General features: G+C 41.7%; 2 protein-coding genes across 7 annotated transcripts in view; one reads left to right on the top strand and one right to left on the bottom strand.

Annotated features, from left to right (window-relative positions):
* Positions 1 to 229: 229 nt before the first annotated feature.
* Positions 230 to 5,830, top strand: arpc5b (actin related protein 2/3 complex, subunit 5B). The gene is made up of 4 exons (XM_071486223.1): positions 230 to 648; positions 1,976 to 2,047; positions 2,358 to 2,534; positions 3,320 to 5,830. Exons 1-4 carry the CDS (start codon positions 508 to 510, stop codon positions 3,380 to 3,382), a joined length of 453 nt encoding a protein of 150 aa, XP_071342324.1. The 5' UTR covers positions 230 to 507; the 3' UTR covers positions 3,383 to 5,830.
* A 1,060-nt stretch (positions 5,831 to 6,890) lies between these two features.
* Positions 6,891 to 16,130, bottom strand: part of hmcn1 (hemicentin 1) — an 87,591-nt gene continuing 78,351 nt past the window's right edge. For 3 of the 6 annotated variants that reach the window (XM_071486216.1, XM_071486217.1, XM_071486215.1), the window contains 20 exons: positions 15,959 to 16,129; positions 15,682 to 15,852; positions 15,141 to 15,311; positions 14,834 to 15,004; positions 14,468 to 14,638; positions 13,900 to 14,070; positions 13,663 to 13,809; positions 13,406 to 13,543; positions 13,137 to 13,258; positions 12,733 to 12,970; positions 12,451 to 12,513; positions 12,192 to 12,311; positions 11,954 to 12,088; positions 11,733 to 11,846; positions 11,037 to 11,162; positions 10,768 to 10,896; positions 9,216 to 9,584; positions 8,920 to 9,039; positions 8,688 to 8,814; positions 6,891 to 8,096 (listed from right to left, as the gene is read on the bottom strand). In XM_071486216.1, coding sequence (XP_071342317.1) covers positions 7,730 to 8,096; positions 8,688 to 8,814; positions 8,920 to 9,039; positions 9,216 to 9,584; positions 10,768 to 10,896; positions 11,037 to 11,162; positions 11,733 to 11,846; positions 11,954 to 12,088; positions 12,192 to 12,311; positions 12,451 to 12,513; positions 12,733 to 12,970; positions 13,137 to 13,258; positions 13,406 to 13,543; positions 13,663 to 13,809; positions 13,900 to 14,070; positions 14,468 to 14,638; positions 14,834 to 15,004; positions 15,141 to 15,311; positions 15,682 to 15,852; positions 15,959 to 16,129 — 3,341 coding nt within the window. In that variant the 3' untranslated portion in view covers positions 6,891 to 7,729. The other 3 variants (XM_071486218.1, XR_011692094.1, XM_071486219.1) reach the window with 3 other exon arrangements.

Genomic DNA, 16,130 nt, shown 5'->3' with positions numbered 1-16,130 from the left:
ATGTTACATGTGATTTTTTCCAGCTCTTTTAATAATGACTACTACTTTAAATATTAATAAATATATTAAAATATAATATCTAGCATTGTGGAGAAGGTTCTGAAACAACATTTAGATTGTAATGTGTAGGAGGTTTGAATTTTCAAAATTTAATTTAACAGGTTTATACATTTTCTATACCTGGAATTTTTTTACAGAATGTTTGATCAGTAAAAGATTCCTTATGGGGTCGATTCATGATACAATAGACAGAGCAGCAGTCTCATTTATTAGGTTTGATCTCCCTCTAGTGGTCCAGGTGTGATCTACAAGCTGCGCCCTGCAGCTCCGGACACCAGCCACCAGGCGGAGATAGTGTGGACACGGTGACCACAGAGGACAGGAGGGGACAGGAGAGGAAGTCAGGAAGCTGCCTGCCCCTGCTGTGACAGCCGAATCAAAGGAAAGCACTGTTACATTAAAGGCCCTTTTCTTGGTAGAACAAGACCCGAAAAACCCGCCGCCGACATGTCGAAGAACACCGTGTCTGCCCGCTTCAGACGAGTGGACGTGGACGAGTACGACGAGAACAAATTTGTGGACGAGGATGACGGAGGAGAAAACCAACTGGGTCCCGACGAGGCAGAGGTGGACTCCCTCATCAGACAATATCCTTTACATGGTCACCCAGCCGGCATACTAACGTACACGGCCTGCTGCAGGAAACAGCCACAGCTGCGGCCGTCTGTGCCTCTTTTAAAGGCCGCGACTCATCTGCACATCTCCTTCATATATGTTTTGCCTGCGTGAGTGGGCTTTTTGCAACTAGGCCAGTCACCGTCCAGACTTGCCTGGCAGTCACATTCCAGGGATTTCTGCTCCAAGGCACAACAGGCTGTCGATGTACAGTTTGTTAACCGCAAACTAGTGTACATTTGTGTAAGTACGAGTAAGTACAAGTTTACCATCTACCCTTAGAAAGCATTTATTGTCCGCAGGGTTTGACATTTCATTGTTTCTCTGCAAGACCCCAGTTACATTTCGGGTATACGTGTCTCCAGAGGGACTTGTGTTGTGTTTGAAGGTTGGCTGTAAAGGCGAGTAGCCAGCTGAGCCTTTGCTTTCAGCCTCATAGGCCTTATAAGGAATCAAAGTGTTGTACTTCCTCATTGAATAAGGCAGTAGCCTCCCACTCTGTGCAGCAGAATTAAAGGATAGACACACATTATTTATCCAGGTCTGACTGAAAACATGGACATAAAAACAAAACTCACAATCCTGCATGGCACAGTGCTTATTACTGTTTAAGGACTTAACCCAGAAGCAAACGATATAAAATATTTTGATATGTCTTAGCACTGGCTGAACTTTTAGCATTTATTTTTGCCAAAACAGACTGTGGCTTTAGCCCCCCCCCCCCCCCGGCCATTAGTTTGCATTTGAGTTGCACTCAAAAGGGATCTCCTCACAGCCGGTATGTACACAACGAATGATCTAGAGGTTATAACAATGACAGTTTGAGTGAGTATTGTTTCAAAAATGTGGACCCCTCATTTAAAGTGGTCATTTGTAAGCTTGTATAAAATCCAACCACCTAACAAAAGATAGGAATCCACAAACACCCTGCAGACATAAACCACACAGACATGCATGGACACATACCTACAGTAATAAAAGTTTTAGTTTGCTGTGGAAACAGTTGTGGCAGATTTCAGGTCAATATTTAATAATATAATTATTATTTTTTAATTTTTTTGCACAAAACAGGACCAAAGTAATAAAAAGCATGTTCACCAAATCTGGATTCTGAGATGTATGGTTAGAAACCACCAGCTGATGACCAGAGATCTGATTGATCGGTAGTCAGAATAATAGTCATTGACACCCAGACTTGTGATTGCCTGACACTGGCATATTTGGACTATTTGGGTCAATACTGTGGTTTTTGGGTGGGCCCCTGCTTTACGACTTCACACCCTTAACCCACACCTGCACAGGAAATCTCATGGAGGCTTTACATGCAGTCCTGAAGAACCCACCAATCAACACAAAGAACCAGAATGTCAAGGTGGGTTTAGATTTATTTCTCCATGAATTGTCACCACATTCTAGTTTTTCTGATAAACAACTTTGTCGGTTTTTAGACTCCCAAGTGATGAAATTAATCCTGACATTTCGTCTGTCAGTTACTTTCCTAACTTGAACAATTTGAGAAGCGCTTTCACTCACTGTGATAACCTGAGCAAAATGCCATTTTGTTTAACTTCATTATTTATACTCGTATTCATATTACTGAAAAAAATCTGTGGAGCCTGGCTAGTAATTGACCAAACTGCGTAGCAACTCTATTTTTCAGATGTCTTCCCTCTCTTTACCAGGATCGTGCTGAGGGTTTGGTCCTGAAAGTGCTCAGTGCCTTCAAGAGCAGTGACATTGAGAAAGGGGTGCAGTCTCTGGATAAGAACGGCGTGGACCTACTGATGAAATATATATACAAAGGCTTCGAGAGGCCGTCAGAAAACAGCAGCGCGGTCCTACTGCAGTGGCATGAAAAGGTAAATGTTTGATCTGACTATAAAGGAAAAGGGATTTTCCCTATTTGCCAAATGATTGATTTTATGGGTGCACAAATCCAACTTTCTCTCACAATTATGATTGTGAAACCCAAGCCCAGAGTATATCAGTACCAATCCAATATCAGTGCTATCTTTTTCCACAAATCTAACATCTTTAAACCTCACTGTGTGAAACTATTAGGATCAAAATTATGTATTTGTAAATAATAATGTAATTATAATAATGTAATAATGTAATTATAATGTTACAGTTTATGAAATTGTGTCATGGTGATGCATTAATCTTTAAGTAAAATTTGACCATATCCAGACCTGGGGGCAGCTTGACCAAATTAGAGAATTTAATGATGAAAAAAATAATTTAACATAGATGAATGACTGATCTGCTCAATAAAGTAAGTATTAGCACGGATACTAATGGGATCGGTGCTTTCTGTATTGATTTTGGATGAATAGATGTAACTGGCTTGACATTTGGTCCAAGGTCTTTGATGCTGTTGCCTCTCATATGTACCTGTAGAAATTATTTTACTGTAACACATCAAAGAAAATTGATAAAAGGTGTGAAAGGGCGACAGAATAATGATGATGATTATCCCCAGAAACAACAGTATGATTTTTCTGAAAAGAGGTTGTCAGGGGTTTGACATTTGAGACACAAAATACGACAACTCTAAGCACAGGATGAGCTAGCAGAAATCATCTGAGACTCTGCCTCAGTACTAAAACATAGCCTGATCATATTTTTCTTTCTGTGTCCCTAGGCTCTGGCAGCCGGGGGAGTTGGCAGCATCGTCAGGGTACTAACAGCGAGGAAGACGGTCTAAAAGAGGAGCGGGGGATCAGTTCTCTCCACATCACTGACAGATACAGGGAGGAGCACTTTACTGTACTGTTCATGTAATCTAACAGATGGCATAGGGGCTAAAAGGAAAAACAGATTTTTAACTCAATGTGATCCTGCTGTGTTCAAGGCTGTACTTAAAAAAATAAAAAATAAACATAAAATCTAGGACACATTTTGTTAAAAAAATGGGTTTTCTTGTTTCCTCCTAAACACAATCACAGCCTACTAAATCATATTCCTCACAGGGTGCTACAGATAACATCTCACCCCATGTGTCTGTGCTGCGTCCTTGATTCGTTTGTCCTTCCTCTTCATGTCATTCCTGTACAACATGTGTTCCTTCTATAGACCAGTGGTTCCCAACCTAAGAGTTGGAATATAAATCATAAGGGTTGCAAAATCAATAACAAGATAGAAAAACAGAAAAAAACAATTTCCTGCTACACAAAATTATGTGTAATTTCTTTTTTTTTTTAACATTTTCCTCTAATCTTTACATTTTTGTGAATGACTGGATCATTTTTACCTCCAGGCCTTTAAAACAATTCACATAAGACAAGTAAAAAAGTGTTCTCTTAGTTTGAACTAGTCAAAGCCAGTAAACAAATACACATGAAACAAGGGGTCACAAGTAGACCCTCCTTTTTGACGTGGTCACAAGCCAAAAAGGTTGAGAACCACTGTTTCACAGAGTACCTACACACAAACACTTGTGCTCAAACGCAGGCATGACTTCTAGGAATCTATTCTCCACTGACTTTCACAAAAACACACAGAAGGGTTCAGCTTTGCCTCACTCAGTAAACCTCTCAACTTCATTTGTTTTCCACCATTCTTCTGTGTTTTCTCTGCAGCAGAGACTTCCCAATGGAATAAAAGCCCGATTCTCTGTCACTAAATCCTCTCATTGCCTCTCACTGCAACACTTTAAGCAGTGGGAGTCTCATGAAAAGCACAGTCACTGGTGGAGGGTGGTGGATTTGCTCACAGGGGTTGTCATTCCTCCCTCTGGGGAGGGGAGCGGAAGAGGGAGGAGGGGTAAGGGATAGGACTGGTGTCATCCATCCATCCAACTATCTTTTCACACTGCCAGCTGCCCCAGTTAAGGATTATTACCCACGATGCATCTCCACCACCACTCTAATTAATCCTACTTTACTGCTCCTCACATCCTGTTTATGTCTGACTTTCTGATGCACCCTCTGCTACTGTTCAGGGCATCATGTGGCTCTGCTGGTACTGTTCATACTTTCAGGAAAATCACCCTGAGAATGCTTTCTAGGATTTTTTTTTACTTTGGTATTTAACAAAAAAGATAATCTAGGATTATACATTTTCCTCTTTGTTTTGTTATTGTTTTATAGTAATGATTTTTTTTTGCCTCAAGGCCAAACACCTACGCAATCGAAATTAAGTGCAAGGCAAAGCGGTTTGACAAAATCAGCATGCTTGCTTTACAGGAGAGATAAAGATAATATAATGAATATTTTGGTCTCTTAAAAAAAGGATATATATATATAGTTTGCATGATCCCATTTTTGAGATTTTGAGTGTTTTCTCAAGCATTTCACATCTGTCTTTTGTACATGTTTTGTGTCTCTTCTGAAAAAAATCTGTGATTTTTTTGTATTGAATCTGTTGAAATTCATAATGTAGGATTTTAAAAATAAATCTTCCACACAGTATTGTCTTGCAGTAGAAAGTCATACTGTTACGACCACATATACATATAATTCCCGTACGTTTTATATCATGAAGAGGAAAACTGGAAAGTTTTATCTGCCTTATGAGGTGGATTATGTCTGTTGCCAAATGATTTATTTTGCTTTCATGGAAATAATGTATCTTACATTGATGATTTAGTTGCCCTTGTACAATAGAGAAGACTTTAAACAAAGTTGTGGAGTTTTAACCATGTACATTACATAGGAACATAAAAGCGAAGTGTGTTACAATTCAAAAAAGTTGCTTTTTTTAAAAATGAGCAACGTTCAGCTTTGCTCCTCATGTAGACATTGATAAGGGGAATTAAGCTCCAACATACTGTTTTGTCTCTGCTTATTTCCAGTCCAACACTGAGTGAAGGTTACTCATGTATTTTGTCAATGGATGTTTTTTACAAAACACAAAAGCATCATCAGCATTGTGTTTTACTCATGAGTTACCACCAGTTGATATTCAGACAGTGGTTGTCATGTTTGAATACTGTCGTCAGTGATGATGGATCCAGACATGAGATACCTTTTCTAATGCAGTAATGGCTAGTTTTACATGAGAACCAAAAGGAGGACTTCCTCTGCTTCATGTTTTTCTAGTCAGAAGACGAGGAAACATACCAAACTGATGTACAAACTGCCTTACTCAAATATTCCTTTTTTAATGTTTGTGCTTTTTTGACAAAAAAATTAATAAAAGATATGAATGCTAATCATAACTTTGTTGTCATGTTTGATGGTGTTTTTACATTCACAGAGTCTGGGCCTGTATTTATCACTTCTAAAACTGCTAAAGGTGAAATTTTACATTAACGAGAAAGATCACAGTAATAATTCTTCACTTTTACTTTAGCAAACTTTGGAATAGATTAATTTGGTTTACATATACTTTCCATGCATCTTCACTGTCTGACGCGTTCAAGGTCCTGTAAATTACCGTTACTGCCGCTAGAGCCACAACAACTCACAGCTAAATAAATGCTAATGAAACAAAGGCTTTGTTGGCCTCTAGTCATCATTTTCTTCCAGTAAGCCGAGTGAAAGCGGCCACTAAACCCACATAAATAAATAAATAACAGAATAAAGTTACCCCAAAAACACGAAAACAAACAAACAAAAGAAAAAAGCCAGCTAGCACTGCTGTGATACGCTCCATGTCGAGGCTAGCAGTAAGCTAGCTAGGGTTAGCAACATTTGCTGAGTACAGTCATAGTATCGCTAACAGCATGCCAGCCAACGTTTTCATGCCTGTCTCTTATGAAAACAGACTGTCACATTATGTATCCATCAGGTTACTTACATATCCAGAAGAAAAGTCAGTTCTGAGTCAAGCTGGACGCCTTTAGCAGCTCGTAGGGTTTCCCGCCTCAGTGAAGCCAGAGCAGCAACAGCAGCACTGTTTTGAATCCTTGTACTTATAGTGCACCGCATGTTGCCACACATGTCAATGTAAATACAATTACCCACTCAAAATAGCAAGTGAGTATGGAGGTACCAGTATCCTTACATCCTTAGGAATTTTTAAGGGATTAATTCCTGCTTTTTGTTTCATTTTCAGCCAATTTTACTATTATTTCTTACTCTCCACAGGTAAAAAGTATTATTATAGTAGTATTTATTTTAATATTTTTTTGGCAGAAAAACATCAGGGAAAAAGAGAATCAAAGAATATTCTTGTACCTAAGTTGGATCTTTAGAGCTTTCATAAGTGTAATTATGTTTGATAATGTTGTTCTTTTATGCTGTAGAGCTGCAGACATACATTCCACTTCATTTCAGTGTATATTCATTTATTACATTTTTATTACAAAATGGATAAAATAAGTACAGTATGGCAATACATTATGAGAAAAAAAAACATATGTACAAGTCATAAAAATAAAATACATCTTGGTATCAACTACTGGATGGAGCATTATGGCACACTAGTGATGTAATCAGTGAAATGATTGATAGGGTTTCTGTCTGATGCACTTGTATGTATGATGGGATGCTACCTGAGGATGTAGAATACATGACAGTCAAGTTATCTATTGCCACCATAAGCACCATGTCTGATCGGTCACAACTCCACTCTGGTGACTGATTATACGAGGGCTAAACAAAGGTGGGAACTTCCCATTTTTCATGTTCAAGCACTTCCCAATAAGTTAATAATAGGTAGATGTGAATAAGAGACAGAAATTTCTTAGGCAGGGGTGAAGCCCACTTTCTGAGCCAGACGTGGACATATTTGCTTTGAGGAACAAAATCTTGTTGATCTTATAAATACATCTTAATGGGACAAAACATCAAATATTTGAGCAACTGTCCTGACAGACTGAAGTGAGGTTTACAGGGATTAGAGCCAATTAATATCCAGTTTCATCCAAGCCTCCTGTTAACCTCCAGTGGCTTGCTTTATATTCTACGTCCTAATGTCTTCAGGGCTGTACGCACTCACTGGCCTCTCTCACACACTCAGAGTGAGTCTTTTTGCAGTCTGTTTACTGATGTGGCCACTTCTCCACAACCACACCCACTCACTCGCACCACGTCGCTCTCTCAGTGGCGCTGCATGTGGAGGACACGCTTCATCACCGCACCTTCTTCTCACATCATTTAAAGTGCTCTCAGTAGGGGTAGGCAGAGACGGCGATATAGACGATGAAGGTCGTCTGGTACTCAATGCCTCCGTCTTCGCTGTAGGAAAGGGCTCGGACCTTCATGCGGTACGTGTGGGGCTCTCGTAGCGCCTGCGTGGTGAACAGCACTCCCTTCAGGTTCTCGTCTCGCAGGGCAAAAGGTAACGTGACGTCCTCGTCCACCACCAGGAAGGTGGTTCTAGGGTGCATCACTCCGTCCTGTGTGTACGCCACCAGCCTGATGAGGTCCTGATTGGCTGCAATGCCAAAGGGGAGAGACAGCAGCTTGTACTCCAGGGCATAAGGGCTCAGTGTACACTCCAGGTCATTTGGTGGGCAGTTCTTCAGGCAGAACCTACAACAAAGTGAATTTTTGTTAAAATATATAGTGTGGGAAGGTAGAAAACTAGTTCCACACATACAATATTTACTTTTGACCTAATGAAACAAACTGAAAATTCTGTTTGCAATGATTGAACTATTCAAAACATTTATGCTTTAGCACAGTCGTCATGTGTGGACACTGCATGAAAGTGACATGTGCTGTTTAAAGGGTCAATTCAACCCCTAAAAAAAAAAACACATTTCCCTACACAGCCCAAGATGGACAGACATCGGTTTTATTTGTTAACATTTTTAGATGAAGTCAGCTAAATTAAGTTTGTGCTGCTCGCAGCATTGAAAATATGACATTTGGAAAATTCAGACATAGACATGGATGTGAATTTGTTTTCACTGAAATTATTTCCTACAGAAAAAACAGTCCCACTGAACACTATTTTCCATTCTGCTGAGGAGGTGGCCGAAGTCTGAGCAGCATCCCGTAGTTTAAATTGATCCAAATTACAAACTGCTCCATAACTGTTAATCCCAAATATTGAATAATAAAATCTGATTAATGGGTTACTCCTAACTGAGTGGTAAATGTATTTCTGCAGAGGTTTACCCTGTGGCTGGATCCCTCTGGTAGTTTGATGGACAGGGCGTGTCAATACATTGGTAACTTCCTCTCATGTTGAAGCACATTCGGTTTGCTCCACACTGGATGTTCTGCTCCAGACACTCGTCTACATCTGCAGATACAACAAACATCTTATCACAAAGGCACAGCTGTGGTACAATAAGCACAGGTCACGCAGTGATGACGACAGATCCAGGAAGTAGAAGGCGGTTCTCACCTTGACAGGTTTTGCCATTGGTCATGAGGCGGTAACCAGCAGGACAGAGACACCTGTGGCTCCCTGGTGTGTTCATACACTCATGCTGACAGGCATCCCTCACCTCACACTCATTGATGTCTATTGGTCACACACACACACACACACAGAATGATACAAGAAAAAAAAACAGATATAAATGATGAATTAAAGCACATTTCAAGCTCACAGTCCATATTTACGGTAAAACAGCAGCGACACAAAGAGACAGCTTCATCCTCTCCCTCATCTCAACCCTGCCTGTCCTCCATAGTTACCTAAGCAGAGGCCACCCCTGGACTCAAACCCTTGCTGACAAGCGGGGAAGCCTCGCTGTGAGGAATGTGTGCGAGTCTCTCTGCGGCTACGGCTCCTGTAGCGCCCCCTTGTGGTGGCTGCGTAGGAGTGGTAGCTCTGAGAGGCCAAGTTGTGGTACAGTTGTTGGTAGGAGTTGCGCTCAGGAGAAGACTGAGATGAGCGGTAGCCGTATGAGTAACTTTCATAGCTGGGCAGACGTTCCAGACCAGCGCAGGATTTGCCATCACCCAGCAGGTGGCGCCCCGGTGGGCAGGTGCACTTGAAGCTGCCAGGTGTGTTGATGCACTGGTGGGCACAGGGCTGAGGAAGCCGCTCACACTCATTTATATCTGCCCCCAGCACAAAGAAACACCAGCACCAGGAAAAGACAGAGGGGACAGAGTGATAGAAAGGAGAGGTGGAAGGAGGAAAAGGTACAAAAACAATGCAGAAGGAAAAAAAGGGATCACAGGAAGGGATATGAAAAGAACAAATGAGGTGGTGCAGGCCATGAAAATAGAGGAGAAAGATGAGGATGAGGGGGGGGAAAAAGGGGATATGTTAATTACCCCACTGTACAACAATACATTTTCATGTCTCTGAGACAGAAATGTATTGAGACTATAACACTGAGACTGAAATATTTGTCTAATTTGAATGAGAGACTGATATTATCTCCTCTCATATCAAATAAAAGCGCTGGTGTGAAGAAAATAACTTCAGATCTAGTTCACATTTTATCTGATGAAATGATGTCAGATTGTATGTGATATCAGGTACAAAACTGCAGATACTTAAAAACAGTATTTGACAGATGTCAACGTTCAGGGTTAATGATGTCACAGGGGGAAACAGGGAATATATGCCAATACAAAGCAATACCAGGAAATAGCCAGATTCAAACATAAAAGGTAACAGTTTGAAAAATCTGAGTTGGAAGAGAGTGAAAGGAAACAGAGTGACAAGAGCTGTGAGGTGATGGTGCTGGTCTTTTTTATGTTCACTGCATCAAAGGAGGAACCATTTATTTTCATTTTCCCTTCATGTTGTGCTTTCTCACCCTTTCTCTTACTGACAGTGCAGACGAAGAGACTTAGACTCAACCTAGAGCTTTGGGTCACATTACACCATGCATCTGCAATAAAGAAGGTCTTTGCATTTGATGTTAAGAGTTAGTAAGCAGTTTCCATTGCAGCATTTTAAAGATGTAAGCAAGCAAGCGGCAGGATACAATGCCTGAACTACACATCAGATGACAGGAGTTATTTTAGACTTTCGACAGAAGTGAGTCATCCACACAAGGAGAAGCAAGAAAGCTGATGGGAAGTGCAGCGCAGTAGTGTTTCAAACTGCTTGACATATGCTTTGATTAATATCCTCAAATAAAAAGAACTGCACATTAGATTGTGTAAGTATCACTTGCCTGACCAATACTAAAGAAGCCCTTTATATGTCATAAATTATTATTTTTGTTTAACTTACGTTCCTAATGAGATGTTGACAGTGTAATGAAGACATGAAGGATGCACGTACCGACACATGGCCGTCCAACTCCCTGAGATCTGTAGCCACGTGGACAGGTGCAGTGGTAGCTGCCTCTGGTATTCTCACAGATCTGGTTATATCTGCACTGATGGGTGCCATCTCTGCACTCATCAATATCTACAACACAAACCAAACCTTGACTATAAATCCAGCTTTCTTAACCAAGCACGCAGAACTGAAATCTCTCACAGTCTGTACTGTTTTACATTTGTTTGTCAGCTGATTCTCTCCTAAGGTAACTCTGGCGGGACACTCACCTACACATGTCCCGTTGGCACCTTTGGTCATACCATTGGGACACAGGTCAATACAGGTGTAACCACCCCGTGTGTTTTTACACTGTTGATCTGAGCGACAAACCCTCTGTCTGCACTCGTTTATGTCTGAGATGTAAAGAGAGAAAAGAGAAGTGGTATAATCAAAAGATCAAAAATAAAATTATTTCTTCCCTGAGTATTTAAAAGGGAGCAGGTTACAGTTTAGAATACAACAGTCTACTATACAAACACTGCCTATGAACATGTTATCATCAACACTGAAAAATTAGACCACATCAGAGGAGGTGATATTCCAAAAGAGACATGTTTGTATTTCCATTCTCTATAGTATATTAGTACTGTGACAGGCTTTGCTCTTTGTGGCTATTGGAAAGTGTAGACCCTTTTTTGGACGTGGTCTGAACATCTGTGTTGAATCAAGGCATTTCCATTTCCTTGTATAGCCCAAGCACCCATACCTATATGAAGGCCTATCGATGAGGTTCACAGGCATGTCCTTGCCTTGATGACTTGTCTTTTTTCCCACTTTTGAACAGATTTGATTTTTGAAGTTGAACAGCCAATTAAAATGCTGACTTGTTTTGGATAGTATATATAATGTTTGTGTTTCTGGATGTAACATTAATGTTGAAAGCTACAGGTAAAGCAGTCTTTGAAGAGGAGTAGGCGTCTCACCTATACAGCGTCGGTTCCTCAGTTGAAATCCTGGCTGGCACGCACAACGATAACTACCAATGGTGTTGAGACAGTGTTGATTGCATGGATTGGACTCTTGACACTCGTTCACATCTGAGTAACAGGGAACATGTTGCACATCAGCTTAAAGAAACTTGAAGAAATTGTAAAGACAATAAATTAAAAAATGTTTAGTTGATCAATAAAGCTTGCTGATGTACCTGCGCAGCTGAGACCATCAGCTGTTCTCCTGAAACCACGCCCACAACGCATGACACATCGGTAAGAACCAATAGTATTCTCACAGTCCTGTCCATCATGGCACACGTTCCCACCCAGAGAACACTCATCAATGTCTGACAGCAGGGAGCAGAAAATTAATTAGACAATGAGCTATTGCTGTTATAATAATCCTTAAATTTCACCTAGGTACAGTGTGTCTGTGTCTGTGTTGTGTACCCTGACAGGTCCTGCCATCAGCTGAGATTGTGAGGCCTCGGGGACAGGAGCAGTAATAGGTGCCCATAGCGTTGTGGCAGGCATGAGAACAGGGGTTCCCAACCTCACACTCATTCTCATCTGTAGAAAATGACACACAAAAAAAACAAAAGTTGTGTGAACAACTTTTTAAAATATATTTTTAACTGTACTGAGAACATTGTTGTTTAACTGACTCTCACAGAATAGAAACGGCATAATACATTTCAATAAACATTACCTGCACAGTAGGGCCCAGCAGACACCAAAGTGAATCCCTGAGGACACTGGTTACTGCGATCACCTAGAATCATGTGAACATTTCATCATTATATTTACATTGAGTTTGTGACAGAGCCATGCAAGGGAAAAATAAAAAAATAAAAAATGAAAGAATCACTATGCAAATAACAAAAAAAGAGTTAATACAGAATGTAATATTTTAGCACAGTTCAGTCCATCTCTCATCCACAGTTAACATATTATTCCCACAGTCAGTCCACTCAGAGAACTGTATTCTCACCTTTGGTGATACTGGCTTGGATGCTGAACTCCAGCACCTCGTCCAGGGGGTGGTAGTGAGAACTGATGGCTGTGGCCTGCAGTGTCTCTACCAGGTAGGGCATCTTGCCCTTTGACGGGTCATAGGAGATGGTGTGGTTCCATGAGTAGGGCACACTCTGCCTGTCGATGCTGAACATGCGAGTGGACTGAGCGTACAGCTGCCCTGGGCCTGTCTGGATGTAGTCCTCTGTGTAGTCCTGCAGTGAACACAGTACATGTGAGGCAGCCTTGAAGGAACTTTGGTATATTTTAACCAATATACTAATAAGGTACTGTCGTAGTAACTGGAATGCAACTGGAAGGTTTTAACCTTGTTTTACTAACAAACCTAAATGTAACTGCCTACATTGTTTATTACTGTACCTTGATGCTGATGTCAGCGTGTGAGGGCAACTGTAAGATATGTCCATTCACTACGATGTCCAATAACAACGCTCCATCTGAGTCCAGGCCTCTGGTAATGTGGGTCATCCTCAGGATCTCACCTGGTAACATCCAGAAACAGCATAGATGTGTGTTAACTTCAGCCTACTAACACTAAATATTAACTTCATCAGTCAGCTAACAGGCAACAGACTGGACCCACTCTGAGTATCATAAGGACAGACACACCCAGGCCTGTCCATTCTTACCTGTGGCAAACTCCACCTGTGTGTCTCGCTTGAAAATGCCTTCTGTTAGTGTGTAGCCGTTGACAGCCTCGCCTACTTCCTGTGCCGTGGTCCAGTAAACAGGATTCAGGATGGAGATGAGTTTCCTCATTGCGGGGCCTTGAATAAAACGGCATTTCATTTATTATAAAAGAGAACAGCTTAGATGCACTAGTCATGATTTAGATGAGGCAGGAATCACATCTAAATCATGACTACAATCATGAAAGGAAACTGACCTAATACTCTTGGTATGTTAGAAATAGTGGCCTTGATGATTCTGCCACCAGACTTGCTGTCCATGATGGTGCCATTGAGGATGGCGATGCCAAAATCAATATCATTAATGTTCCCTATGATGGTGCCTCGTGCCTTCTGGGGCCCACCTGACAAAGAGAGATCATATTATCAAGTGTAAATGCTTCAAGTGAATACTGAACCACACACACACAATATTTTTTGAATACACAGCTCACCTGGGCAGGCCTGAGTGTTACACCTGGAAAGCTGTGAGGAGTCTCCTGGACATGGCCGGCCACCGTTACTAGGAGACGGGCTGTTACAGAGTCGGACACGTGTTCTTTCTCCACCTCCACAAGAAGCAGAGCATTCACCCCACGGCTGCCATGAACCCCAGTTACCATCAACTGCAATGTTACACCCCCAAAATAGACAAGTAGTAAGTATACACATTTACACACACACACAAATCATGGCGCATTAAAAATTATGAAATACACAATTTGTACAACTGAGGTTTTCTTGAATAAAAACACATTTTTTTCAAGAAAACAGTCATTGCCATCTTTCTATCTACAAAGTGGTTTGTGTGTATTTTTCTTTCTTGTCCTCCTCATCTTTCTCACCCTGACACTTAATTAATGCAACATGAAATGTAGAAACAGGTTAGTTGTACTTATTCTAAGTCCACTTAGAGACACTTCATTTTTCACTTCAAGAGCTTTTAAAGCACTTCTACAAGCATCTACACCCCAAGCCTTGTCGACCCCTGACCTCAACACAGTTGTGAACGAGCCGACTCACCAGGGCAGTTTGCCGTGCTGCATCTCTGGATCTGTGTGTCTGCACCTGCACACGCTCTCCCACCATTAGCAGGTCTGGGGTTGTCACATGTCCTGTAGCGTCTCATCTGACCTCCGTTACACGTCTTGCTGCAGCTGCCCCAGCTACTCCATGGACCCCAGTTACCGCTGACTGACAGAAAGTAGGACAGAAAGGAAAAGAGATACGCCAAAATCAGGTATGTATATAAGCTGAAGCCATGAACCAAGAAACCAGACAGACATTTAAACAAATAGATCTCCAGATATAGAAAAAAAAACATGTATTTCCTGACAAGTAAAATACTACATTTGTATAGTCTAAGGGCAAAAAGTTAAGATGACTCACTGGGGCATGGCTCGCTGTTACAGAAGTCAATATGCACATCGTTGCCCTCACACTGCCTGCCACCATGCTGGGGAGCCGGGCTTGCACAGAGACGTGTCCTCTGTCTGGTCCCGCCTCCACAGGAAACACTGCAGGCTCCCCAGCTCACCCAGGATGACCACTTCCCATCCACTGGAGGACAAAAGAAAAGAAGAAACGGGAGGATCAGTCATCTAGACCTTAATATTTGCAACCTGGTTTTAGTAGCCACACTTACATCCACTGTGGAACACACAGAGATAATAAAGTACAATCCCTGACCCCTCACCTGGACAAGGCCTCTCCTTGCACACTTGTGTTTGCGTGTCTGTGCCCTCACACTGCGGTCCATCAAAGGCTGGAGGAGGGTTGTTGCACAGCCTGATTCTGGACTGCATACCCTTACCACAGGTCTCACTGCAGGGGCTCCATGGTAGCCAAGACCCCCAGTTACCTGCCACTGCATGAGTATAAACAAAGAGTCAATACATACAGGCTTGTAGTCACAAATTTAGGTCCTGCATCATGGAGGCTTATTCATTGAGAATAAAAGCAAATAAAACAGGAATAAAGTTGTATAGTTGTATAATCTGTTACAGGTAGTCTCCATATTTTTTCCAATTCCAGTTAATTCAAGTCAAGTCTTTGGTATTTGGTGGTGAAGATATAATACAAGTACAAATAGGGAATCTTTAGATAATAACTGTTTGAATGGGACATGGATTTGAGATAAGACACATTCCCACCAGTCTTAGCTCCTCATACCACCTATTCATACAATGGACAGTTTTTTTTTGTTGTATTTCTAGAAAATGTGTGTGTTTGCTCACCTGGGCAGGGTCTGACACTGCACATGATGACCTCCACTGCCTTCCCCTCACACGGCCTGCCTCCATGCTGAGCTGGAGGGTTACTGCAGGTCCGGATCCTGGTTCTGTTGCCTTGACCGCAGGTACGAGAACACTCCTCCCAGAGAGACCACTCTGACCAGTTACCATCCACTGAAGTGGGACACAGTTACAGGTCTTAGTACAGCTTACACCACTGGCACACAGTCTGAGAGAACAGGTTGAATCCTCTCCCTCTCATTCTTAAAATCGTTCTCACCTGGACAAGGTTTCCCCTGACAACTGCGCGTTTCTGTGTCTAATCCTGCACAGTGGCGCCCTCCATTGGCGGGGAGAGGATTATTACACCGCCTCAACCTCTTCTGAGCCCCAACACCACAGGACACACTGCAAGGACCCCATGCTGCCCACTCTGAGTAGCCCCCATGTAC

This window comes from Trachinotus anak, unplaced genomic scaffold, assembly GCF_046630095.1.
Source record: "Trachinotus anak isolate AG129_WGS33_773 ecotype Australia unplaced genomic scaffold, CSIRO_AGI_Tana_v1 ptg000010l, whole genome shotgun sequence".
Classification (NCBI taxonomy): Eukaryota; Metazoa; Chordata; class Actinopteri; order Carangiformes; family Carangidae; genus Trachinotus; species Trachinotus anak.
Note: the sequence above shows the minus strand (reverse complement) of the source record. Positions and strands in the feature narration are given on the sequence as shown.